This window comes from Falco punctatus (assembly GCF_963210335.1).
Source record: "Falco punctatus genome assembly, chromosome: 8".
Lineage (NCBI taxonomy): Eukaryota > Metazoa > Chordata > Aves > Falconiformes > Falconidae > Falco > Falco punctatus.
The window spans coordinates 53,050,661-53,075,809 of record NC_137588.1 but is presented as its reverse complement, the minus strand read 5'-3'; the positions used below and the strand labels follow the sequence as shown (position 1 = coordinate 53,075,809).

Below are 25,149 nucleotides of genomic sequence, written 5' to 3'. Positions count from 1 at the left end.
GGGGCTCTGCAAGGGGACGGGGGGTCGGAGCAGCAGGTGCCCTGGTGGGTGCAGTCCCCAGAGCACTGGGAGCTCTTCCATTTGCAGCCCTGGCAGACAAAGGGATGCTGACCAAGGAGCCACCAGAAGCTCTCAGACTGATCTGCTTGCATGGGGTTCCCAGGAGAAGGCACCGTGCAAGCTGGGGGGGAGATGGCCCCTCCTCACCCACAGGGCTGAGGGACAGGGCCTGCTGGTCCTTCTCTGGAAACATTGAGGTGCAGTTGAGGCTCTGTGGGACGGGAGAGTTGGTGAGGTGATCTCTATACGTCCTTGACTCCCACTTTGGAGACTGTCCGTTGCGCTTTCTCGATGTTGCCGGCTCCGCCGTGGCAGCCACGGGTGCGGGGCTGCAGCGGAGCGGTGCAGCCGCAGCGGGCACAGAGCCCCCTGCGCTCCGGGCTGTCCCCGGGCACACACGGCACTGCCGGAGCCAGCCAGCCTCCGCAGGGGCACGAAATGAGCACAAACCCTCGGTGCGAGGGTCCCTGCCAACCTCCTGGGGCAACCCCTGCTCCCACGACTGAAGTTAATAAACCCCTCGCAGCAGGGAAGGGCTGTCCGTGCTCAGCAGTTAATGAACAAAAACGTTAATTCTCTGTCTTCCCAGCCCAGCAAAGCCTCTGCAGAGGCGAAGCTCCTTGCAACATGCAAGCCAGTATCAGCTGCCTCTTTGTCCTGTAATTGCGATTGCGTTTCTGCTGGGGCTGAGGTCAGAGTTGGTTCATGCTTTAAAGAAAGCCGAGGAGAACGTCTCAGAACAGAGGCTGTTCCCTCCAACGCCCTCCACCTTTTAGCTTTGGCTTTCAGGTGCAGCTGCCCACACGGTGTTGCTGTGGGGTGCTCCTGCTGCTGGAGGGGATGCCCAGTCTTGGGACTCTGCTCCCCAAAAGGATGTAGGTGTGTGGCATGAGGGCGCCCGCATAGCTGCCTGGGCATCTGTCTCTTCCTTGGAGCAGGGATTCATCAGACACGTCGCAGTGAGCTGCCGGCAGCTTTCTGGTCGCAGCCACACTGCAGCGCGCACGGGCCAGGTGTCTGGGCTGGAGGATGCCTCCGAATTTTTGAGCATGTCTCCATGGGTGTTTGCTGGCTGCACACCAAGAACCCATGGCTGATCTTCCTACAAACTCCCGAGTAAAATTAGAACAAAAGTTCACTCCTCTCCCAAGGCAGCAGGAAATGCAAAGGGTGGGAAAAGGGAAAGTCAGAGCAGATGAGGTCCAGTGCCCGCAGGCAGCCTCCCCATCACTGCTGCCACCCCCTACTCGGGTGGGGGGCTGGGTCCCCCCCACCCCTGCGGCCAGCCCAGAGGGGCTGTGCTCTCAGCACTCAGTGCGGGGGTAGCAGTGCTCAGAGTGACGGATTCCCTCTAGAGACTCAAGCCCTTGGTGGCTGGGCCAGTTAAATGACACTTGTAGCCGAGGGGGCTGGCTGGAGCTGTGGCTTTGCACTGGGATGTCCTGCTGGGTGCCCGTGGGGGCGGCTGCGCTTAGCAAAGGCTCTCCCCACTTTTTGCAAGGAGGAGAGGGAATGAGAGAGCTGAGTTCTTGGGCACTCCTGACCTGTGCTAGCTGGGAACCTGGGAGCACCCACTGCCAACCACTGCCTCGGGATGGCTGCACACAGCGTGACAGTGCCAGGGCACTGCTGCCTCCAGGGTGCCCAGAGAGGGCAGCTCAGCAGCGTTAGATTGCAGGAGTTTATTTTTACCCAGCCCTGTTGCCAGTGGGGACATGTCACATCTGTGGAGTTGATCAAAAGACATCCCAAGCACTGGTGTCAGCTGCTCCTTGTGATCTCAGCACCAGGATCTTTTCCCTTGTGGCATATCAAAAGGAGCAGGAGAATTTGACTGCTTTGCTATTTTTAATTGAACGCACACACGCACACACAGACACATATATATATGTATGTACGGCTTTTCTAAAAATAAAAGCCTTTGCCTGTGTTCCCATGGGAAGATTTGGGGAGAAGGGGGAGCCAAAGTTGTTGCAAGACTTTTTCTAGAGCAGGCGCAAGAGCAGTGGCAGGAAAGCAGGGACAAGCCAGAGCAGGTAAGGGACACATCTGAAAGGCCTAGGGACGTCTGATCCCAGAGCAGTGCAGGATGCCCCAAGCAAAGGGGACGGGAGAGCTAGGGGAAAGGTAACATCTGTGTCTCCCAGAGCTGGCAGTGGTGATGGCAGGGACCCTTGACCTGCTACATGTGCTCTGACAACCCAGAGAGCAAAGGTTTTTGCAGGGCAGGTTTGAAGAGCCCCAGCCCTGGGGGGCCCACGAGGAGTACCCGGATCCCAGAGCCGCTCAGGGGTTTGCTTAGATTTTTTCTGTACCCGATATACTTGGTGGCACCACACTCGTGGATGTCTTCCTGATACGCCTCCCTCCAGCAGCAGGATGGAGGGAGGACGCTGGGGAGAGCGTCACCCTGGGGCTGGGGCAGCGTCAGCAGCTCCCTGCAGCCCCCAGCCCCGCTGTGGCCATGGGCATGGCTGGGCTGGCAGTCTGTGGCTCTGGCTCACTGTTGGGCTTTGAAGCTGCTCTCCCCTCCCCTTGCTGCATCCTTGAAACTGCTTACCCTTTCCTCCACGACCCCTGGGATGAGACAGGGTGGAAAGCAGGTGAGAAATATGAAATGGGAGTGGGTTTGTGCACAGGAGTGTCCTTTGGTGTGGCACAGGGTGTCCTAGACCTGGTGGGGAGCATGACACACAGGCTCCTCAGCAACCAATAATCCCAGATTATCCCAATTACCAAAAAAGAGAAGAGAACGAGAGACACGCTTTTTTCCATTCCTGCAGCTCAGTTTGAAATCCCTTCTCCTTCCCGTTGATTGTTGAAGGAGATCCTCCCAGGGCACTTCAGGAGGGGAGGCCCCCGCATTCTCCTGCCCCTGCAGCCACTCTCACATGCTCAGATGTTTGCCTGCTCCAAAATCCATTTGCTCTGTAAATAAACTTGCTTCCCTCATCGCCAGAAAACTCCCCCCGGGCAGCCAATACCAGGAGGAGTCACACCAGACCTTTCCCCTCTGCATTTGAACCTGGACATCGCAGGGCAAAGCCGAGCCTGCCCGCTGGGGTGGGTGCAGGCAGCGAGTGGCAGCGCAGGCAGGGCTGTGCCGCAGGTCCCAGAACCTTTCTGTGGTTAAATGAAGATTTCTAGCTTGGTTCCTAGAGCTCGCGTCGATCCGTGTGTGCCCGGACATAGATTCGTTTCCATGCTGTTTTTCTCATCCTGCACATGCAATGCAGGGACCAGGGTCCACATTGCTCCGGCAGTGCTTTGGGACATGCAGGACGTGCAGCTTCCCCAGCGGGACTGTCCCTGTGTGGTTCAGTGCCATGTGGCAGGGACAGGGATGGGGTACTGAGCAGCCACGGGTACTGAGCAGTCATGCTGACCGGAGCCTGGCTCCGTGCGTTGCTGTGTCATGTGTGCCCAAGTCTCTTGCCTTGCTCTGTTATTGCTGATCTCCAGGGCAGGTGGATAAAGCTGGATGGCATCCTTGGGGCACCAAAGGCAGGAATGGCTTCAGTTTCCCCTAAGAGCACCAGCAGGTGCTTTGCCACAGTCCAGGTGACTGTGCTGTGCCCTGACCTTCTGTTCACCAGAGATGAGGCTCTTCCAGTGCAAATGCTGCTGTTCTGACACCTGCCACAGCATGGGATGTGAGAGGGCTGGTTTGGTGGCAGTTGTGGGGCAGCTGTCAATAACCAGCAGTGCCAGGCGGTGCAAACCCATTCCCGAGATGCCCAGTGCATCTCCACACTCTGCACTGCTGCATTATTGCTCCTGGAGCCCCTTGCCAAAGCTTATTTGAAAGAGGATCTGAAATGGGCTCGAGCAGAGGTGGCTCAATGTGGGGAGACGGGCTGTTTCCACAGGTGGTTGCTGCTGCCTGCCCCTCTGGCGTGGTGGGTGGCTCACCCGCTTGCTCTTCTCTCCCCAGTACGAGGTGTCTGGCGAGGAGCACCTCTACTCTGACTTCCCTGAGATTGATTTGTCTCAGCTGGATGCCAGCGACTTCGACTCAGCCGGCTGCTTCAGCGAGCTGCAGTGGTGCGGGGAGCACTCGGAGACTGACTCCAGCCAGTACAGCACCGATGACTCCGAGCTCTTCCAGGTACCCCCATCCCCCCAGCACAGGGGGCCTGGGGCTGGAGGTAGGGGGAGGGGGGAAAAAGAGAGAGGAACAAGGGGGCACACACAACTATTAATAGCTCCTCCCCAGCTGATTAGTGCTCCATTAATTTGCACACCGGTTTTAAATGGGGCAAGTGGAGTAAGGCTAATCAGGTGGTAGAAAAAGGCTGCTGGCTCAGCTTTCCTGTGATGCCTTAGTAAAAAGGAATTACAGCTGGTGTGCAGCACTTCCCATTCAGTTCCTGGGATGGCGAGGTGTGCCAGGGTGGCAATGTGAAGGTTTCAGGTCAGTCATGCGGGGTGGGAATGTTTGCTTCCCAGCAGGTGAAAGCAGCCCCCCTCTCCTGTCTTGCTGGCTTTGGCATCATCCCTGTGTTTGGGGTTGGGGTCCCCCGGCAGAGGGTGGCTGACTTCTCCCCTCACCTTTGTGCTGGGATGGAGCCATTGCTGTACCAGCACCTGGGACCACACGGTGCAAAGCAGTGCTGGGGCAGAGGATGTTCCCAGGTACAGGCAGGGCTGGTCCTTGTCCCTTGGCACTGTTTTTGCCTTTCCTTGCAGAAAAGCTGAGCATCTCATGGAGCTGTGGTACCAGGGCAGGGCTGTGAGCACAGTGCAGGCAGGTTGGAGGCAGGGAGCTGTGGAGACTGCCTGGGGACTCAGCACAGAGCAGGTTGGGTAGCCCTCTCGCCTTTCTCAAAGCTCATGCTATGCCCTGGATGTGTCCTGTCCTCAGGGGCTGGGGTCTTGGTGCCCTCCTGAGCAGCACCTAGGCACTTACCCCCTTGGACAAGGAGACTGTGATCCACTGTTCTCTGCTAGTCACCAGTTCCAGGTTACATTTTAGGAGGGAGAAGGATTTGTATTTAAACAAGGGCAAAAAAAATAAAAAAGCCCCAATATTTCTAACCTGGCCATGATAACAACCCTCTGGGTTTTATGCTGTGCTGATGCTGTGCTTGAAAATGGTCCAGTCCAGCTGAGGGACCTTCATCACGAGATGCATATTTTCCGCTGAACTTCCTGGGGAAAAGATAAACAGAAAAGAAATGCAAAAGACGGGCCCATTAGGAGCAGTGGAGTATGATGAAATGTATCCCACTGAACTTGTATGCACAGCGGTCTCGTGCCAGTAACAGGAGGAAAAGAAATGGAGCCAAAAATGGAGCATCCTGCTGCCTTTCCCTGGAGCCTGCTCTAGTAACTGCGAGCAAGGTTAGGGCATGGAACAAAAGATATTTAATTTTCAAACAAGATGAGAGAAACACGGGAGGCTGTGTGCAGTCAACAGTCCTCCTTGAGAGCCTGAATTTACCCCTGTGCCAATTTTATAGCTGGTGGTAGCCTGCTTCTTGTTGTATATGGTTTATGTTCAGAATATGATGGAGGAGGACTAAAAAGAAGGAACTCCTGGCTCTCTTCAGCCATTCCTCAGCTTCTGCATCCTCTTCTGTGCTTTTGCACTGTATTTCCAGGCGGGAGGGGGACTAGTGGGAAGCTGTGGGCTACTGGGAGGGCTGGAAGTGCATCAGCTGAGGTGAAGCCCAGATGGAAAGACAGACCCAAGGGGGCAGGGTGGGTGGTAGGCAGGGAAGAGGCAGGAGCAGCCCGTGGCCCTGTCTGGCCTTGCACAGCCCCAGCCACTCACCGTCTCCCTTCAGCATCCCCAGATCATGCTGTCTGCCAAAAAAAATGGATCAGGGAGCTGTAACGCAAGGCCCATTTTGTTCTGCCGATAGGGTCCCTCGCAGAGCGCTGGGTGCAGCCACCTTTAACTGTGAGGACTGAGAGCCCCTGTCAAGCTGGGGGTGCCCGTGTTTGGGGGACTTCAGCGAAAACAAACCCCATACTGCTTGTTGCAAGCTGTGTCATCTGGCCAGCAGCGCAGCCTGGGCTGAGCTTCCCCTGGTGCTCTCCCAGGGGTCCGTGCCCTCTTGTCCACTGGGCAGCTCTGGGCTGAGCTTGTGGCTGTGCCCCGCTGGCCTCCCAAGCCTGGTGGAGGGCAGGGGGCTCCCCCTCCCCGGGCTCCTGTCCTGGCTGGCTGCTGCTCCAAGCCCCGCTCAGCAGTGCTGTGGTAGCCAGCGCTGGGGGGACTTACAGCCCGGAGTCAGGAGGATTTGGATAAGGAGCCTTTTAATCACAGATCCTTTATCTGCTGCAGCTTGCCTCATGATGGGCTGAAGGTGACTACTGGGAGAGAAGATGCTCTGATTCATTGTTTTCCCACTGGGGGAGCAGGGGGACAGACTGATGCTGCTTTTCCAGTTGGGTCTCTCTTCTCCTGATCCCATCCTAGTGCTGTGCTGGGGAGAAGCTCTCCCAGGTCCCCTGCAGGGTCACGGGGAAGTGTGGGTGCTGGTGTGGCACCGCCGGCTCCTCTTCCCCCCTGCCCAGCATCCCCTGGTCCCTCTGCCCAGCCTAACTCCCCTTCTCTTCTTTGCACGTTCCTTTCAGATAATAGACAGCGAGAATGAAGCGCTGCTGGCAGCCCTCACCGAGACATTGGATGATATACAGGGAGATGACATGGGCCTGGCTGCCTTCCGAACTATGGAAGAGGGGGACACGCTCAACCATGTCTGCACCTCGCCTGCCCCCTCCCCCAAACCCACCGCCCCGGTCATGGGGGGGCCGCCCCCGGCCCCCGAGTTTGATGAGCTGTCTCTAGTAAGAACCCACTTCCTACTGTTTAAGGTGGATTTGGATGAGCCCCTGATAAGCCGGCTGCATGGGTATGATAGGAAGCAAAGGTCTGAATTTTTTCATTCTAGGCTTAAAACTCTCTTTAACCGTCAATACCAAAGCATATACTTGTATTGTATACGTATACATGTTCTGCATCATTGCTGTCACCTCCATCACCATCCTCACGGGAACAAGTTGTGTGTATACAAATATATATATGAAGTGGGTGGGGGTGGGTGTCAAAGGGGTGGGGGCTGCTTTGGCAAGACCCACAACTGCTTTTAATCGGATGTGTGGATGTGGGGCAGCCAGGGGTCTCCCTAGTGCATCCCAGCCCCGTGCCCATGGGCAACGGTGGCTGCTCCCGCCTGGCTCTGCCTCGGTGCCAAGCTCCCCACTGCTCTCGCCAGAGGGACAGAGGGGGCTCGGTTGGAGTGTCAGACAGCCCATGCCCTTGGCTTTCAGCGGGAGGGTTTGACCCTCCCATGCCTTCCACCACACCCCCTCAGGGGCTGCGTGGCCTCCAGTCCCTGCAGGCTGGGTGGCTGGAGCATCCCTCTTGGTTCCCTCCGATATCGGGGCTTCAGCCCCCCTCCCGCTGCTGGCCAGGACTAACTGGCAGCATTTGCTGCAAACCACTGCCGTCCCCGGGAGGTCCCCTGGGACAAGGTACCCAGCCCGCTCCCTCCTGGGGCTCACGGTCCCTGCCAGGGACCCCCAGCCTGGCCCTGGGGTCTCCCCAAAAGCTGGGGCTGTGGCGGGGAGGAGTGACATCCAGTGGTGAGAGCGTGCATTTCCACTGCCCACACCCTGCGCAGGGGGGTATATATCACACACAATATGTATGTGTATATATAGGATGTATACGTTGCAGGGGTGGGGGGGAAAAGGTGCTGGTTGCTTCCACCAACAGGAGCTGCACGCCTAAAGCTGTGGGTGCCCCGGTTGACGTTTCCCAGCAGACCCTGACCTGGGCACCCCCGATTTCTATCGCCCCTTAAAACCCCTATGCCTGCCGTGAGGCTCCGTGCCCACCGGCCAGGGTGGGAGCCCCCCCAGTCTGTCTCCTCTGTGCAGTCCCCCAGCGCCTACGCAGTCGTCTTGCTGTTGAGCTGTTGTCACTTCGGTTGTTAGTGCAACATGGGTAGAATATGAAATAATGTTGTTGCTGGGTGTGGGGTTTGGTTTTTGCCCTCCCCCTAACCAAAAATGGTTTTGAGTAGAAGAAAAATGGTATGCTGGCCTTGCCATTGGAAGTGTGGTGGCACTGTGGGTACCCCAGGGGAAACCTCACCCCCACCACTTGTGGGCTTGGCCGAGTGTGTTGGGGAAGATCCTCAACAGGGCCCACAGGGGTTTGCATCTGCTGCAAAAAGCCTTGAAAGCTCATTAATGTGTCGAGGCCCTCTTTGGATGTTTTGGCTAAATACGTCTTGCGCAGCAACCCCAGTGAGTTGTCCAAACCCGTCACTCGTGCCGATTTCAAGTCTCTGTCACCTAAGGGAAGAGCCGATGGAGTGAGAGGTTTGGATGCCACAACAGCTCCTGTGTGTCTGACAGGAGTGGGGGTGCCCCTAGGAAGTAAATTCCCTCAGGTTGTCCCCACTGTTCTGACCTTCTTGGGGGTCCCTGGGAATATGGTGTGGAGACAGCCCTGACCCCTGCGGGGCTGTGTGCGGCCGGGCGCCTCCCCCCACAGTCTCTGGGAGGTGGGAAACACCTCCCTGCCTTTTTATTTTTCCTCCCCCATTTTTGGGTCGGGAGGTCAGCGATGATGTGCTCGGTGCAGATGTGACCTGAGGGGCTGCGGCCCCACTGGTGCTTTCCCTTGCCCTCACTGCGATGCCGACTCCTTTTCTTGCTGCTTCTCTTTGCAGCTGAAGAAGTTGCTCCTGTCTCCGTCACACGTGCCTCTGAGCTGCGAGGCTCAGCGGGATGGGAGTGCCCGGCGCCCGGGGACCCCCAAGTCCCGACTCGCACGGCCCTGCACAAAGGTACTTCCTTGGCGGGCAGAGCTCGAGCCCACCCAGCACCCAGCTCCCGGGAGCCGTCCCAACAGCCGTCACCAAAGGGAGCATCGGGGAGCGTGGGCGGCCTCAGAGCTGGGCTGGGGGCAGGTGGGGACCGTCACCCCTGGCAGAGCAGCGCATGGTGTTCCCGTCCCTGGCTGTGCCAGGGCTGCAGTCCGGGCTCAGCAAAACCTTCGGACTTCATGCTGGGCTGAGAAATGTCTCGATGTCATTTGGAGCCAGTGGAGTCAGGTGTCTCCCAGCTTCCATGAGTGCTGGTTTGTGAAAGCCCCACGTGTTCCCTGGCCGCCCCCTCCCCGCTGACTCGCAGCCCAAGTGGGAGCCATCGGCTCCCTGCATGCCATGCTGCAGAGCCGACCCCAACACTTAAGCTAATCTGAAACCCAGCAGAAGTTGCCATCAAAGATTTTTCTACTTTGCTAATAGTAATTGTGCGGTGCATTAGGTCCGGCAGGTTAGATTGCCTGGGAAGAGCAGCAAGTCTCTCCTGGGGAGAAGGAACATCATTGCATGGCGGCTGCTGGAGCAGCAATGCTCGGGGTGGTTGGGCTGCCAGCCCCACATGCCCAGTGGAAACCCCCTGGGGTGTGGGGCTGACCCCCAGTCAGGTCAGGATGCTGGTGGGCTGGAACTAAGGGGCTCAGGGATATGGGGTGACTCTGTCAGCCCAGGAGGCTTCTCCCTCCGTGCCTGCTACTTATGTCAAGTCGTGGCTGTGGGGCTTGGGGCTGACTTTCTCCTCTCTTCTCCGAAGGTGGAGGGTCCCCGGGACAGGAGGGCGAGTGTCCCACAGGCACAGAGCCGCAGCTGCACCGAGCTGCACCGGCACCTCACCTCCACCCCACCTTGCCCCCAGACCAAAGCCTCCCAGACATCTGAGGAGTGCCCCAGCAGCAGCCACCACCCATCCCCAGGTGACTGCACCCATCATGAGGATGACAGTGACTCCAGCGAGGACTCACTGAGCTCTGCCGACTTGGTGACCCCCCCTTCCTCAGCGGAGGATGGCTCCGGCAGACAGTTCTCCTGTGAGGGGGAGATGCACTCGGTGGTGGAGCTCATCCGCTACATGCACACCTACTGTCTGCCGCCACGGAAGCTGCCTGCCCGCGATGCCGCTGACACCAAGCCCCAGCCCTGCAGCAGCCCCTTCAAGAGAGTCAAACCGGACTGCCCCACACAGCCAGCCCCCCCTGGCAGCGCCCAGAGCCGGCCGGGCTGCACCTGGCAGGTGGCTGGGGGCTGCAAGAAGCCTGGAGCATCCTTCTCCATCCTTAAGGAGCTGCTGGCACGGGACCTGCTGTGTGACGTGAGCAAGCCATACCGCCTGGGCAAGCCTGTGTACGCTGCCCTGGCCCGGCCGCCCGGCTACTGCTCCCCTGTGCCACTGGCCCGGGATGGGGAGGATGCCAGCGGGACCTGCACATCCAGAGCCAAAATGGCACCAGAGAAGAGTGAGCTGCAGCAGAGTCCCGGGGCTGAGGCAGAGGCACCGCAGGAGCCAGGTGGCTTCGAGGACGATGCTAGCAAGCATGTGGGTGCACTGGGCACAGCTGCGGGGAAGGTGGCCCGCAAACAGGAGAGCACCGTTTATGCCGTTCGCCGGTCCAAGAGACTCAACCCCGAGCTTGGGCACTGGCTCTCCTTCCTTGATGAGCCCCCCCCAGAGCCCTCTGTCCCCCGGGAGGCAGGGGACAGCCCCCAGGATGCCCTGGCCTGCAGAGAGCCCACACCATGCCCAGCACCAGAAGGCTTTTCTGCTGAGGAGCCCGCGGCCGAGGTGGAGGTGGGGGGCGCAGCGCCACTGGCAGAGCCTCAGCCCCTCTCCCTGGGCTCCCCAGGGGATGGTGAGGTGGGCGACGGGGCTGAGAGCCGGCGCTGTGCCCTCCTGGAGCAAGCAGGTGAGAAGGGCTGGGGGCTGTCACTCCATTCACCCCTCGCCGGTGTGCCCACGCTGCCTGTGCCGCTGCCTGTGCCGTCCCTGCCATGGGCGAGCGCTGCTGGCCGGGCGCCTGGCACTCAGTGAAGCTGTGAGCAGCCCAAGCACAGCCAAGCCCTGACCCATGTGCTGGCTGGCTGAGGGGTCCCATGCATGGGGAGTTGGGGGCCTGTTCTGGTTTTGGGGTGTGATTTCAATCCACAGGGGCCTTCTGCCTCAGTTTCCCTATCTTTACAACAAGGTGAAGGAGCTGGTGTAGCACTAGCCCAGCAGGGACTGGGCTGCCCCATCCCTCCAGCTCCCTCTTCCCTGAGGGCTCACCCTTGCACACCGGGGTGCAGCTGGTGCCCCGAAGTCGCAGCTGTCCACAAGCGCTTTGTGAGCACCAACGGCTCAACCACGGCGGGGTTGGCCCTCCTGCAGACGCTGCCACCGCGCAGGCAGGCAAAGCCCACGGTCCCCAGCCCCCTGCCAGGCCAGGGCAGGGCAGGCAGAGGGGCCCTGGCTCCCACCGCGAACGCCGCGGGTGCTGGATGGAGCACAGCTCCGCTGGTAACCCTGCTTCTCTCCCTGCCTTTCAGAAACACCCAGGTGTCTCACGCTGTCCTTGGCACAAACGTAAGTGCGCGCGGGGCTAAATGAACCACGCTGGGGCTGGAAAGCCACCTGGGCTTGTCTGGCTGGGCTTGCATCTGCAGTGAGCAAGCCAAGCTGCTTTTGCAGAGCAGACCGAGCCGTGCAGCTGGGTGCAGGGCTGTGGGGAGCCCCAGCCATCACTCGGTGCAAGGAGCTCAGAGGGCCCCAGGCCGAGGGCAGGGCATTCCTGTGTGCCAGGGGAAACGTGCCGCAGAGCTCTGGCTGGGACAGGGAGGGCACGCTGCTCGCCCTGCTGCCCCTCGCACCCCTCCGTGGGTTACTCCGTCTGGCTCTGACCATGGTGGGAGGGCTCACTCGTAGACAGTATTTTCTCAGCTTCCTTTCAGTTTTTGGGACCTACAAAATTTCTCTCTCCTTATTTTCTGCTCTTCAGTGACCCAGCCTTTGGGAAGAGAAACTTTGAGCCAATGCTGACTGTGGAGCTGTGTGGGACAGCAGGTAGGACAGGATTTTCATTTTTGATTTTGCAAAACTCCTCCCTGCGAGGGGGCAGATTTACCCTAAATTTAGCCTGGAGTCACCAGCTCCAGCCCAGCCCAGCCAAAGGGGCACGTTCATCCCCTGGTCCGGGACCCCTCTTCACACTGCAAATGCAGGAGACTTCCCGTGCACGGTCTCTGCATCCCAGCACTGCAAGCAGCTGCTCAGGGGTCCCCTGCCTGAGCCAGGAGGGAAGGGGGTGTCCTCTGGTCTTCTGGTCCCTGCTGGGATCAGGCATCCTCCTTTTTCCCCAAGTGCTGCTGGATGGATGAGGCTGTGGGGGCTGAGCAGCCTCCTCCCTCGCAATACCTGGTGCAGCCCAGGCGCTGGGGTGGGACGGGGCAGGATGGCAGGGGCAGAGCTGACTGCTGCCATTTGTTTGGGGGGGGGCTTCAGGTCTCACGCCGCCCACCACTCCGCCATATAAGCCCGCTGAGGAGGACCTGTACAAGCCAGACATCCCCCAGGAGGCAGGGAAGGAGGACGGGATGGCCCCCAGCCCTGGAGGTACAGGGGACACGGCAGCCTCCCAGAAAGCCCCCAGGAAGCACCCTGAGAGGACAGAACTCTTCGCCCACCTGAGCCGAGCCGCCGGGCGCCCTGCGCTCCCCGAGCAGCCGGGCATACTCAAGCGGCCCTTCTCCCGCTCCTTCGGGGACCACGACTACTGCCAGGTGCTGAAGCCCGAGGCCACCCTGCAGAGGAAGGTGCTCAAGTCATGGGAGCCCTTGGGCCACGTGGAGACAGAGCACAAGAGGAGGGTCCCAGCTGCCCACTACCAGGGGCTGGAACTCGGTGGCAAGGAGGCGGGCGGTGAGATGCTGTGGAAGGACAGTGCCAAGCAGCTGAGAGACCAGGAGATCAGAGCCAGCTTAACAAAGCACTTTGGCTTTCTGGACAGTGCTCTTGATGATGAGGACATGGTCTTCTGCAAGACCCCTGAGTACGACACTGTCTTTGAAGACAGCTGCAGCGAGAGCGGCTCCCCCCTGGAAGAGGAGGAGGAGGAGGAAGAGGAGGAGGAGGAGGAGGAGCATGGCGACACCAAGCTGTGCCTGCGGAGAAACCCCCTTTCCAGAACCAGTTTGCATTACTGTTCCCGAAGCAGGTCCAGCTCAGGGTCTTCGTGCTGCAGGTCCCGATCACCTGCAAGCAGACGCACCTTCAGGTACAGGGGGGCTGTGGGGAGGGCACTTGGGACTGTTCTTGCCCCTGTGTTTTTGCCCCGGTGCGTGGCAGCCTCAGCTCTCTCTACTTTGCACAAGTAATAAAGATGCTGCCTAATAAAATATAATCTATAGAAATAATTGGTAGTACATCAGCAGCTGCTGCAAATGTCAGCCATGGCCAGAGAAAGCAGCACCGGCGGCAAAGCAGCCAGGGGTTTCTGTGGTGCTGGGAGTGGTGGGGCATGGGCAGGGGCTGGCGCTGTGCCTGGGAAGGGGCAAGCACCAGCTGGGAACCCTGTCCAGCATCTATCGGAGAGGACTTTCCAGTGTTTCCAGAACCCCATCTGTCTTCTGCTGCCAGTGCTCTGGACTGCCCGCCCGCTGCTGCAGATGCTGTGTGCCTCAGCTTCTCTTTGACGCTTGAAGCTTTCCTCACCGGATCCCCCCCACCCTCCAGGGCTGACCTCCTCTCCCTCCCTTCCCAGGTGTGAGAACGGTGAGCAGTGTCAGGGCAGGAGCGGGCAGCGGGGCCAGCTGGAGAAGAGACGGGAAAAGGCCATCGTAAGTGAGCAGGGACCTTGCTCTGGGAGAAAGCAGTCCCCAGCCCTCTGTTCATCTCCTGCTCCAGAAAAGTAGTGGTGGAACCCATTAGCCCTGGCTTCAGCATCCCTTGATGTGAGGCCAGTGCTAAACAAGGACATGGGGGGTGGAGGGGGGAGAGAGAAGAACTCGATGTGAAGTGGAAGCTGCTGGCAATTGGCAATACACGGAGTCCTTGGCAGGAAATGCCCAGAGCATCCTACACGGGTGCTTCAGTGCAGTTGGCATTGGCAGTTAGTGGGGTGAGCCGGGGAATCCCTGAAGCCGCTCAGCCGATGCAGATGCAGTCCCTGCAGAGGCAGCCTCATGCACCAGGAACCTGTGGGTGGCAGCTGGGGTGGGGTGGGCACGCAGGGAAATAACATGCTCCTCCGTACTGTTGTGCGCGCGCACTCACACATGCCCCTGTGGTATTTTTCACCTGCAATGTAACTGAATTTTGCTCCTAGCAATTCTTGGGAATATTTCCCAACATCTTCACCAGGAGAAGCTGAAAAAGCTGCAAGAGTGCAGGAGAAATTTAAAAGAGAAGGGGGTGGTGGCTGCTTCAGCCTGGATATGGCTGTCCCCAGCAGCAGTGGTGTCCTGGGGGTGACACCCGTGAGCTAGCTGGAGCAGAGACAGCCAGACCCTGGGGATGTCAGGCTGTGCCTGCCGTGGCATGGCCCTGCTGCAGCCTGATTCCTGGCGCTGCCTTGCCGGGGCTCCTCCATGACCCCACATTTCCAGCGCCCGCCAGCAGCATGCAGGTGTGGGGTCCCGGAGCCTGAAACCTTTCACTTGCTTTGCCAGGGAGAAGGCCGGGTGGTGTATATCAGAAACCTCTCGAGCAGCATGAGCTCCAGTGAACTAAAGAAACGCTTTGAAGTGTTTGGAGAAATTGTGGAGTGTCAGGTCCTGTCCAGGACTAACAGGTGAGTGGGGAGCAAGCTGTGGTCCAGGGCTTCGGCAGCTGCAGACGGTCCCTCTCCCCAGGCATCACCAGCACTGCCAGGTGGTGCAGGGTCACCCCTGCACACAGCTGTGCATGTGCAAGTGATGCAGTGGTGCTGGTGGGGTGAAGTGCTCTGTGCCGTGCCAGCCCCCTCAGTCATCCAAGCCCCTACGATCTTGGCTCTTTGGGTGAGGAGATGCGAGTCCAGGGACATGGGGAGGGCTGGGGGGATGGAGAGCCAGAGGGATTCAGGGCCAGTGGGATGAAGGGACAACAGGATGGGGGGGCAGGGGCACAGTGCTGGGCAGAGCCATGTCAGAGGGGATGCGGGGCCCATCACATCTTGAATTTTTCTCTGGTTGCTCAGGGGGGATAAATATGGCTTCATCACCTACCGGTATTCAGAGCATGCCGCCTTATCTCTGAAGAACGGCACCTCGCTAAGGAAGAGGAACGAGCCTTCGTTCCAGCTCAGCTCTGGTGGCCTCGGGCACTTCTTCTGGACCAGATACACTGACTTGGGTAAGAAAGCAGGAGCTGCTTTTTCTGACACATCTCGTTTATCAGCACAGAGCTGTAACAGCACATTGCACTGGTGAACCCTAGTCACGCAAGGATCATAAGCTCTTTAGAGCTTGCAGGAAAAGCCCACTGGCTCTCCTGTGGCTCATGTAGCTGCTCTTCGCTCAGTCAGATGGCTTAGGAAACTGGGACGAGAGGAGAAAAGCAGCTGGTGTGAGGACCCGGAGTGTGTTGGCTGCAAAACGTAGCATCACATCCCAGGGCTGCTCGCTCTCAGCTGACCACAGCCCATCTTGTCTGCTGCATTTCTGCCCAGCACTGGACGCGTTCCAGCAGAGAAGTCCCTTCCCAGTCGTTAGAGACAGCAGTCAGCAATATCTCATTAGCTCAAGAGGTGATGTGGGTGGTTTGCTGCTCCACAGGATGGATTCACCACGCTGCACATGCACTTTTGAGCCAAAATGAAGGCACTGAAATGTGCTGTGGTCACATTAACTCTTTGTGTGCTGTATGGGCTTCTGCAAGACCTTCTGCCTCACTTGGTGACCACATTAGCCAGGGTCTCGCTGGGCCCCATCCCTCCACAGGGACAGGCTGCAGCCTGAGCTGAGGGGCCGGAGCAAAACCCTGTGCTAGTCCTGCAAAAGAACTGTGATCCAGGCTTTGCTAACCCCTTGTTGCTGTGATCTGCAGGTGTTTCACAAACCCTGCACATTTATTTCTGTACCCTCTGCAGGGGGTGAATTGGTACCAGTGTCCCACTTCATGCACGAGAGACTGAGGGCCTGAAAATAAAGCCCTAAGTCTTGACTTATCTCTAGATGTCCATCTGACAGTACACAAGTACTGTCTCATCTTTTAGCACCTTAGAATCTCTCATCTGCTCAGAGCAGCAATCCCTCTGACTTTGGTTATGGGTGCAAATGGCCATTCATCTAAATAAATCCCAGGGCCTCTCATTTTGGGCACGAAGAAGATAGAAAACAGATAGCACCCTGCGATGAAGATGTTGGCACATGGCTGAGCAGCGCTGTGAGAGGGGGGGGCAAAGCTGCCCCCCCGCATAGCAGCACCCCCCTCAGTGCTCCTCACCTGCAGATTGCAGCAAGGCCAGCAGTCACCCCCTCGCTGCTCGTTCCTAGAATCCCGCATGCCCTGGAACAGGATAAGATGGGGAGCCCACAGGCAGGGGTGAAACGCAACCATGCCATCCATGGCTCATTCAAAAATATACACCCAAAAGGGTTAAGCTGCTGTTAAATTAAGCAGCCTTATTTCTGGCATTTGCTGAATTTCCCAGGCTTTGCAGTGGCACTGTTTGTTCAGCTTCTGCCGGAGGGCTGGGGAGCGCGGCAGGCAGGCAGCCCCCTCCCCACGACCCGCACAGCTCCCGCAGGGCAGCCCTGTGTCAGCCCTCAGGATTCAGCTGCAGCCGGCAGATTTTTGCACAGCACCTGGAAACGGGTGTCTGCGGAGTGTGAGCTGCTGGGCTGCACACCGCTACAGCCCCTCTGCCCCGCAGCTCCTTTCGGTGGGGGGGACAGCACCGTCCCTGCTCCCTTTCCCCATCACCGCCCCGTCCCGGCTCTGCGGTGCCAGGCTGCAGCATGCCGGTGGCGGGGAAGCTGGCAGTGCCCTGCCGTGCCTCAGTTTCGCTCCCTGCCCAGCAGCGAGAGAGCTCCTGCCCCACTCCCTGACCTGGCTGCCTTGTGTCCCTGCCGTTCCCAGATTGCAGCGCGGAGGAGTCCTCCCCAGCTCCAGTGAAAAGCAAGTACGAGACCATGGATTTTGACAGCTTGCTGCAGGAGGCCCAGCTAAGCCTGCATCGGTAACAGCCTTAACCTTGGAGGAATACCTCAATACCTCAGTCAAGGCACTTCCAATATGTTTACGTTTTCAAAGAAATTATTCAGTCTATGGAAAGCAAGAGAGAGCGAGAGAGAGCGAGAGCACGCACGCACGAGAGAGAGACTGCTGTCCCTTCCGATCGATGTTTACATTGAACAAAGCTGCTTCTGTCTGTGAGTCCCCATGGTGTTGATGTCTCACTGCCACACGTTAGTCCCTCTGCTTCTGACTGGTTGTTTTAGGGTGAGCCTAGGAGCCCCCCAGCCCCTCTCCCCCCTCCCAACCCTCCTCCTCCCCGTGCTCCCGCCGCGGAGTTGCAGCTGTGTTCACCATAACATTTTTTTGTCCGTAGTGTGTGATGATGAAATTGTTAATTGTGAATAGAATCAGGATTATAAACTAATTTTTAATAGAAGAAGAGAAAAAAAGTATATACTTAAAAAAATGTATTTATGGCTCAGATGTACTGTAATTCAGATTTATTGTACCGCTTCCTTGATTTTTAACTATGCACTGTAATGAGGCATTTGCCACTCAGCAAATGGGGGGTCAGAGCAGAGTCACGGAGCTGGCATTCGCCTGTTGGCCACGGAGGCACCCGCCTCCCCTGCTGGCAAACTGGGCTGCTCGGCAGTCACTTCGGGGTCACCCACTTTGCTGTCAAAGCCATTCTTCTCGCTGGCGTGGCCCAAGGCCCCCAGCCCAGCTGGGTGGCAGCACCCAGATGCTGAGATCGGTCCTGGCGTGTGATGGAACCAGCAGGCGATGGGGCACGCCAGCCCCCTGCCCTTCTCGCCATGGGGCCAGGCAGCTTTGCAGGTGCAAAGGAGAAGGGTGGTGGAAGGATGCTCTGCCTGGGGGACCGTGGGACCAGTGCTTGCCAGGCAGCACTGCTTCAGCCCTCCGCCGCCTTTGGAGCCAGTGAAGAGGGGACGGAGCTGGCCAGGCTTGATCTGGCAGGTCCTGACAGCGCAGCCTGCGGGGTTGGTGCCTCCAGGTCTGTGCGATGTAGCTGGCTTCCCTCTGGCTCCTTGGGCAGCTGGGAGACTGGCTGGGCCAAGCGGCTTGCTCCCCGCTCGCTTCCACCGCCTGCAAAGCAAGCGGGGTGAGAAGGACCCATCTGTGATCCCCGCCTGCCCACCCACCCAAACCCCAGGGCAGCGGGAGGGGGCACAGCAGCCGTGCCGAACGCCTGCCCCAGCCAGCAGCCCGCCTGCGCTCTGTCCGGTACCTGATAAGCCATACCCTTCCCCAGCACCCAGTTGGCCCCCAGGATCCGTCCCCCATGCCACCAGTGCCCCATGGCATGCTTGCTCACCCTGCCTCGGGCCAGGGGCCCTTGGGGCTGCCCGGCAGAGCTGGATTTAAGGCATGCTCAAGCAGCACCCCCCTGAAATCTGCTTGCAAACTTGCCCTCCGTTTCCGAGCGAGGTGGGCAGGGGGAGAGCCCACCACCGGCTGGAGCAAAGCCCATCACAAGCCGGCCAGAGGTACTGTTTTCCTGAGGCAGCGGGAGTCTTCCTGCTCCTCAAGCCATTGCCATCGTCTCCATTTATTTTTCAGACCCAGAGACCACTAGGGATTCAGCCATCCTATGTAGATAGAATATTATAGCCTTAACTCTGCCAATAGATAGATTAGAGTCTCCTGGGGTCTCCCCTCAACATGACTTAGGGGTTTTATTCTCATTTCCCTGGCGTGGGTACTGTTTTGTCTTGCAGGGAGTATGACCAAAGCCTTCGAAATCACGCAAGATGTGATGCCAAGAGCTGGAGCCCTGCCGAGGTGGCCCTCGGCTCCAGGGCCGTGTACGCAGCTGGTCTCTGGCAGGAGCAGGAATGCCGGCAGCACAGATACCAGCACAGTTACCTGGCTATTTCTCCCTGCTTTCAGGGAAGCTGTGGTTCTGACAACAACCAGCCTGGCAGTGCAAGGGCCACCGCAGGGTTTGACCTGCAGGTCCCCAATCTGCCGCCGGCGACAATCCCTGTCAGGGAACAGTCCTTGTGCCATTTCAGGCTCAGCAGCAAGGTTTGGCATCTCTCCTGCCACAAGCTCCCCCCACTTGTCATCCTACCTTAGCAAACACAAGTAGCTCTGACCGAGACTGAGCATCTGCTATTGGCAATTGCCTCATTGTAGCTTTGCCTTTTTCTGTCCTAGTATTTCCTCACAATGATGATGTTTACATGTGATTGCTATAGAGCTTATGTAGAATGTATATAGCGACACATTTAGGGTGGGTAGTACTGTCCTGTGCTGTGCTGATGTTTTCCAGAAAACGATCAATCCAAAAAAACAAACAAACAAAAAAAAAAAAGCAAAGTAAGTGGAATTCTTCCATCTCCCGCACAGCTCTGGGCACCGAGCCCCCCCGGCCGTGCCCCGCTGGGGATGCATCAAGCGTGGTGGAGGGAAGGGTTAGTGCAGAGCTGGGGGGGACCTCTCCTGGGGGGTCACTCAGTCACTGCCCAAGCATTGGTTTCAGTGTACCCAGCTATAGAATTTCGCACTGTTTTCCTGCAGCTGGGTGCCCCGGGTTGGCCCACAGCCCCTGCCCATGCCCGGCTTCTGGATATTGAGGCCGGTACTCGGGAAGGGGAGGGCTCGTCCTGCACAGAGCTGATCAGTACTGCACCCATAGGGTAGAAAGAGATGCAATAAGTGGTCTTTCTGGTGCCTGAAGCCTATAAGTGGGTTTGGGGTTTGGGTTTTTTCTTTTTTTTTGGTTTAGGGTTTTTTTCTTCGTTGTTTGGTTGGGTTTTTTTCCATTAAATTGGGATGGTTTGTTTTCCCTCCTCCCCCAAGAAATTTATTCAGGATTTGCACACTATGCGCAGAGGTGTGCGAGGTGCAGAGGTGCAGCCGTGGCTGGGGCAGCCCTGTGCCACTGCCCGTCGCTGCAGCAGGGGAGAGCAGCGGTCAGGTGCTGTCACCCCAGGGCTGTGCTGTCACCCCAGGGCTGCGCTGCCTGCCCCAGGGCTGTGCTGCCTGCCCCAGCGGCTTCCCCCAACTTTTAGGACTGGGTGAGAGTGGCGGGTGTTCAGCTCAAGAAGCACAGGTCTGCTGGGTTTAGAATCCCTCACGCAGGGTTTGTAGTGAAAAATAGGTTTCTGTTTGATTATTATTATTTTTTTTAAATATAGTTGTCTTGAGCTGGCAGTGCCCGAGTCCGCAGAGGGCCAGGCAGGAGGGCTCGGGCACAAGGGCAGGTGGGAGCTCACTGCCTGAGCAGCCTGCGACTGCTTCAGATGCTCATGGGGAAACGGGGCAGGAGCAAGGCGCTGCCCGGGCGCTGTGCGGGAGAGGCAGCCCGTGCTGCTGGGGACACCCAGCCAGGCCACCCAGTCTGTGGCATTGCAGCGGGTGCCCCAGTGTGGGTGCAGCTCAGAGCTGGGCACCCTGAAAAGGGAACCCTTGCACCCCAGCCCCCGTGGCGGCCCCGGGGAGCTGCCCCCCACCACCTGCAAGGGCTGGGGCTGCAGGTGGGCAAGGAGCACTACTTCAAAGAGAAACTGGGAGCAAAAGGGTACGTTACCATAGGCAGTAAGTAAGGAGGAGATCTATTTTTTTAAGAATATATAGTTTCCTGCAGGTGATGTGGGGAAATGCTGAATGTGAAGAGTTTTCGTGATAAAATGCCCCTTTGCTTTTTTTGCACAGATTCGCCCCAGAAAAGCTCATTGTTCAGGACGGGGTACTGGGTTTCTGGCTGGAATCCAGTGGGTCCCTGGGGCTCCTTGGGATGGAGCACATGTTTCTGAGTGTCTGGGCTGAATGCAGAGGACAATCCCGGTTTTTAGATTCAACGCTGCCCCAACGAATCCCGATCCCTACTCAGCACAGCTGGCTGGGTTGCACATCTCCTTTAACAAAGCAGCAGCTCAGTCACCATGTTACAGTCCTGAGTGTCTGATTTCAGCACTGGTCCATGCAAAGGGGTGTTGCAATCGCAGACCAGCACTTTTCTTTTTTTTTTTGGTGGGTTTTTTCCTTTCTTTCTTTCTTTCTTTTTGGAGGTATGCTGAAGCTGAGATACAATGTTGTTCGTAGCTGTGCCCTGACACCCCTTCTGTTCTAAGCCTCGTAGTCCATCCCTGACAATCTCAAGCAATATAGAGCCAAATGCAGCCTTCGGGTTTCATTCCTCTTCCCTCGCCCACCCTGGGGTCAGGGGCGGCAGCAGCCCAGGGCCCACGGCCACAGTGCCGAGCCGAGAGCCATGCTGCAGTAAACACTGAGTTGGGGAGGGAGTGTGTGTATGCATGTGAGAAAGAGAGAGAAAGATTAAATTGATGCATTTCTTGAGAAAGGTGTAAGAATTTCACCTAAAAAGGGGCACATCTGCTTTGTTATTTATAAAAAAAAAAAAAAAGCTAAATTCTGTCTTTTTCTCCTTTTTTTTTTTTAAGTAAAAGGACACTGCTCATAATTATTAGGGGCCAATTCTGCCTCCCTTCCTCATACTGAGTAAGTACTACTTAACTGCAATTTTCTACTTGCAGAGTAAGTAAAAGTAGCAGAATTGATCCCTTTGTGATTAAGAATCAAGTTTTTAGTCTGTTGTTTTTTTTTTAATTGGTAGCATTTTTTTATATTTCACTTAATTTTTTCCCCAGTTCCGTTCTGTTGTGTCCTTATTTATGTAACATACTTTAACCTTAAAAGATGGCATGGATTCTTATGCCTTTCCTTTATTATTATTGTTATTATTTTTAAAAAAGAGATTTATTTCTAGTGTGATTTAACTGTCTACCTTCTAAAACGAGAGAACGTTTTCTTGTATTTTTACATTGTCAGATTCTATAGTTTCATAGATAATTTAACCAAATCGCTCAATGTATTATCTATATCTATCTGGTGGGTATAAAAGTTCTATTTTAAATTGTGTAAATACTTCAGAACTGGCTTCTTTTTCCAGACTCCCCTGCTGTGGAGTTACTTGTTTACATCAAAAAGACTGTAGGATCTCTACGCTCATGTACTGTAAATAGTGAAGTGATCTGCCTATAAATAAACGATAACATATACACTATAAAGTGGAAAGGAAAAAAAAAAGGAACAAGTCTGTGCTGCTAATACTTTAGTTTATTAGTGCAAACCTGCCCTGGGAGGAGGCGTTTTGCTTTGCAGAAGGTGCTTTCCTGCATCTGTCTGGCAAGCAGTGGGATGGTGGGGGCACAGCTGGGGTCAGGGGGGTGGCGGAGCCCCCCAGCTTGCTCACACTGACACTGCACCACTGCCAGAGATGCAGCTCCCAGGGGGAAATACCTCTGTATATTGCTATTTTAAGTGTGGCTTCTTCCAGTTTAACTTGTGCAGGAAAAGCCTGCCACTGCCACAGGACCCATCGCAGAAGAATGAAGGTTTAAAAATGAAGTGGGGCATGCACCTCGCGTTTGCTTGAGTGGGAGTAAGAGAGCAAAGGGCTAGATTGCAAGAAAAAGTGTGGAGAAGACTCCAGATGGTGGTGCAGCAACTGTACGGCTCAGGATGGTACCTGGATAGCGGTACCAGGAGAGCCGTCACCTGGGAGCCACCCTGCTCTCCCAGAGACACAGCCAAGGTGGCCAAACTGCTCTTTGCCAGCATAGGGTGTCCTGGTCATCATGGGAGCCTGGGAAGGGATGGGATGGAAAGCCTAGGCAGTCAGCAGCAGCCCGGGGGCAGCCACCCCACAGCATGCAGGAGCCCAGGGCCCAGGGCTCGCCGGGTCGGAGACGCTGCACTGAATTTATCTGGAGCATGGTGCGGTGGTGCTGCTGGGCAGGAGGACCTCAGCAGCCCGAAAGGAGGAGGTCAGCAAGGTGCTGAGCTGTCCCAGCTATTTTTTTCTTTGCCAATTTGCACCAATTTAGGTAGTTGCCTTAGACCTGCCCGTACCCAGCGCAGCACAGTGGGTGGGAGCCCAGTGTGGGTCCCCCTGCCCAGCCACAGAGCCAGAACCAGCCTCCCCCCCTGAACCCAGCCCCTGGTCCTTGCAGCTGCTGCACCCTTGAGTGGCGAACTGGCAGGAAGCCTATTTCCCAGCTTCTTTCCAAAAAAACCAGGCTTCAGAGGCACCGATATTTTTTTCTAAGACACATAAGGGCACAATGACACTGCCAGTGCCAGGACAGATTAAAACATGAAATTTCAAGGAGGAAATTTGGGGATGCAGCTGGGGTAGCCAGTGTCAGGGTGCCCAGGGTGGATGCAAGCAGGTGCAGAGGCACGGGAGCGGGGTCCCTGGCTGGCAGGGCTCCAGGATGGAGTGGAAGCAGATGAAGGAAGGGGTCTGCAGGGAGGGGCAGACCCACAGCTAAGGCTTGTCCTCCCAGCCTGACCTGTGCCGCCCAGACCTGCCTTCCAAGGCAGCTTTCTGGAAAATAAAAGGCTGATAGTGTTTATTGAGGGCTATCCTGCAAGCAGACCTAGAGACTGAAGGGACCTGTTGGTGAATCGCCACATCAGCTCTGCACCTCCGTCCCAGCAATTAGTCCCAGAAATTACTTCCAGCCATTTGGAAAAAAAAACCAATAATGCGACAGTTTTCATTTTGGTATAACGTTATGGTACAACGGCTTTTTTTCGCACAGATGGGCACTGCTTCGGTAGTAGCTTCTGTGGCTGCTCTCCAGCTGCAGGAGGGAAGGGAGGCGGTGATACCTCCTGGGACAGGCATACCGTGCCTTGTGGGAGGGGAAAATAAGTCAGTAACAGGCTTTTGTGAACAGGGACAGCTTCCGTTGCTTACCATGGCTGGCTGCCACCTGGCAGGCAGTGTGGGCAGCAGGTAGCGTGGGCAGCACATGCAATGCAGGCAGCAGGCACAGCAGGGGCTGCAGGGCCAGCGTGTGCAGTGTGGTGGTGCCCACATCTGCCCAGCTGAGATCACAACTGCCCCCAGCTCCACCAGCTTGGTGGGACCTCCCCCTGCCCCACGGGCAAGGGCCCACAGAAAGGCTGGTGGGCAGGCAGGGGCACAGCAAGGCAGGCTCATGAAACGCCTGTTGCTTGGGTTTTATTTCACTGCCTGGTGAGCTGTCCTGGGCTGCCCTTTGGAGTTTCTGTTCCCACCTGTGCCCTGGGCAATGGCATCGGACAGCAAATCCTGCTCGGGGCTCTGCTAGGCACAGGACCTCCCTGCTCCCTGACATGGACCTCAGCTTCTGGGCCACACAAGGTCTGCACAGAGGACCCTGGAGGACATACTTCAAGTAATGTACGCATTTGCCCACTAAACATTTGTCAGCCCGGGTCCATGCAGGTGTCTTTTCAGGGAGGAATAGGGACAGGCTTGGTTTTTTTGCTCCCTGCCATCTCAGGGACCTCTGTGCCTGCTGGTCCCAGTGTACTGGCCTCCTGCCTGCAGCAGCTGCCCACAAGGGACTCCTGCCAAGCCCTGCATCTCTCCCCCTAAGGCACCTGCAACTCCCACCTCCTGTGTTTGCTGCCTGTCTTTATGCCGGTGGAGAGCTTTCTCCAGGTGCTGCTGGGTTTGTGTCCTGCATTCTCTGTTCTTTCTTTCTTTCTCTCCCCCTCAGTCCTTGGCTGGATATGTTCTAATTTTTCATACGCCATCTCTGTCTCCAAATACCTTTTCAAACTCAGGCTTGGACCCCTTGTGTTTCTCAGCAGCCTCCTGCAGATAAGAAGGCACCATCCTCTCCCCACCAGCTTTTTGAGCACTAATGCTGCTCTCCCAAAACCTGATGACCTGCTGACTCTGAGGGAGCGTTTCCAGCTCCTTATGTCCGCAGGCTCTTGCTGCCTGCAGTGCACAGTGGGCCCCACTCGGTGGTGGCTGAGTGGACCCTTTGATGACCAGGGCAACATCCTCCCCGGCAGCAGGTGTGATGGGTGAGATGCTGGTGCAGGGGTCTCAGAAGGCCACCAGCTCCACGCAGCAGTGCTGGGGCTGCTGCATCTCTCCTTCTCTAAGTCTCTCTTCTTCCCTTTCAGCTTGACATGCACAAAGCCTCCTCTTTGCTCCTGCAATCCTGCTTTGATCACCACGAGCAAGCAGGAGGAGGCTAAGCACCAAAGGAATACCAAACGGCTGGAAAGACCAGGCAGCTCAGGTTTGCCAGGAGCTACCCTCTGCCTGCCTGCCTG

The 25,149-nt window shown here is 57.0% G+C and overlaps 1 protein-coding gene across 4 annotated transcripts in view; it reads left to right on the top strand.

Annotated features, from left to right (window-relative positions):
- Positions 1-25,107, top strand: part of PPARGC1B (PPARG coactivator 1 beta) — a 56,821-nt gene extending 31,714 nt beyond the window's left edge. The window contains exons 2-13 of one of the 4 annotated variants that reach the window (XR_013929853.1): positions 3,995-4,168; positions 6,643-6,855; positions 8,751-8,867; positions 9,658-10,804; positions 11,424-11,460; positions 11,873-11,937; positions 12,376-13,147; positions 13,634-13,709; positions 14,541-14,662; positions 15,050-15,204; positions 16,933-17,225; positions 24,997-25,107. Coding sequence is in view for 2 of the 4 variants with exons in the window: in XM_080398061.1 (XP_080254187.1) it covers positions 3,995-4,168; positions 6,643-6,855; positions 8,751-8,867; positions 9,658-10,804; positions 11,424-11,460; positions 11,873-11,937; positions 12,376-13,147; positions 13,634-13,709; positions 14,541-14,662; positions 15,050-15,204; positions 16,933-17,036 (2,982 nt within the window). In the remaining 2 variants the exon portion in view is untranslated. Of the gene's footprint in view, positions 1-3,994; positions 4,169-4,359; positions 4,862-6,642; positions 6,856-8,750; positions 8,868-9,657; positions 10,805-11,423; positions 11,461-11,872; positions 11,938-12,375; positions 13,148-13,633; positions 13,710-14,540; positions 14,663-15,049; positions 15,205-16,932; positions 24,484-24,669; positions 24,739-24,996 lie in introns of those variants that run through there. The other 3 variants (XR_013929854.1, XM_080398061.1, XM_080398062.1) reach the window with 3 other exon arrangements.
- Positions 25,108-25,149: the final 42 nt, after the last annotated feature.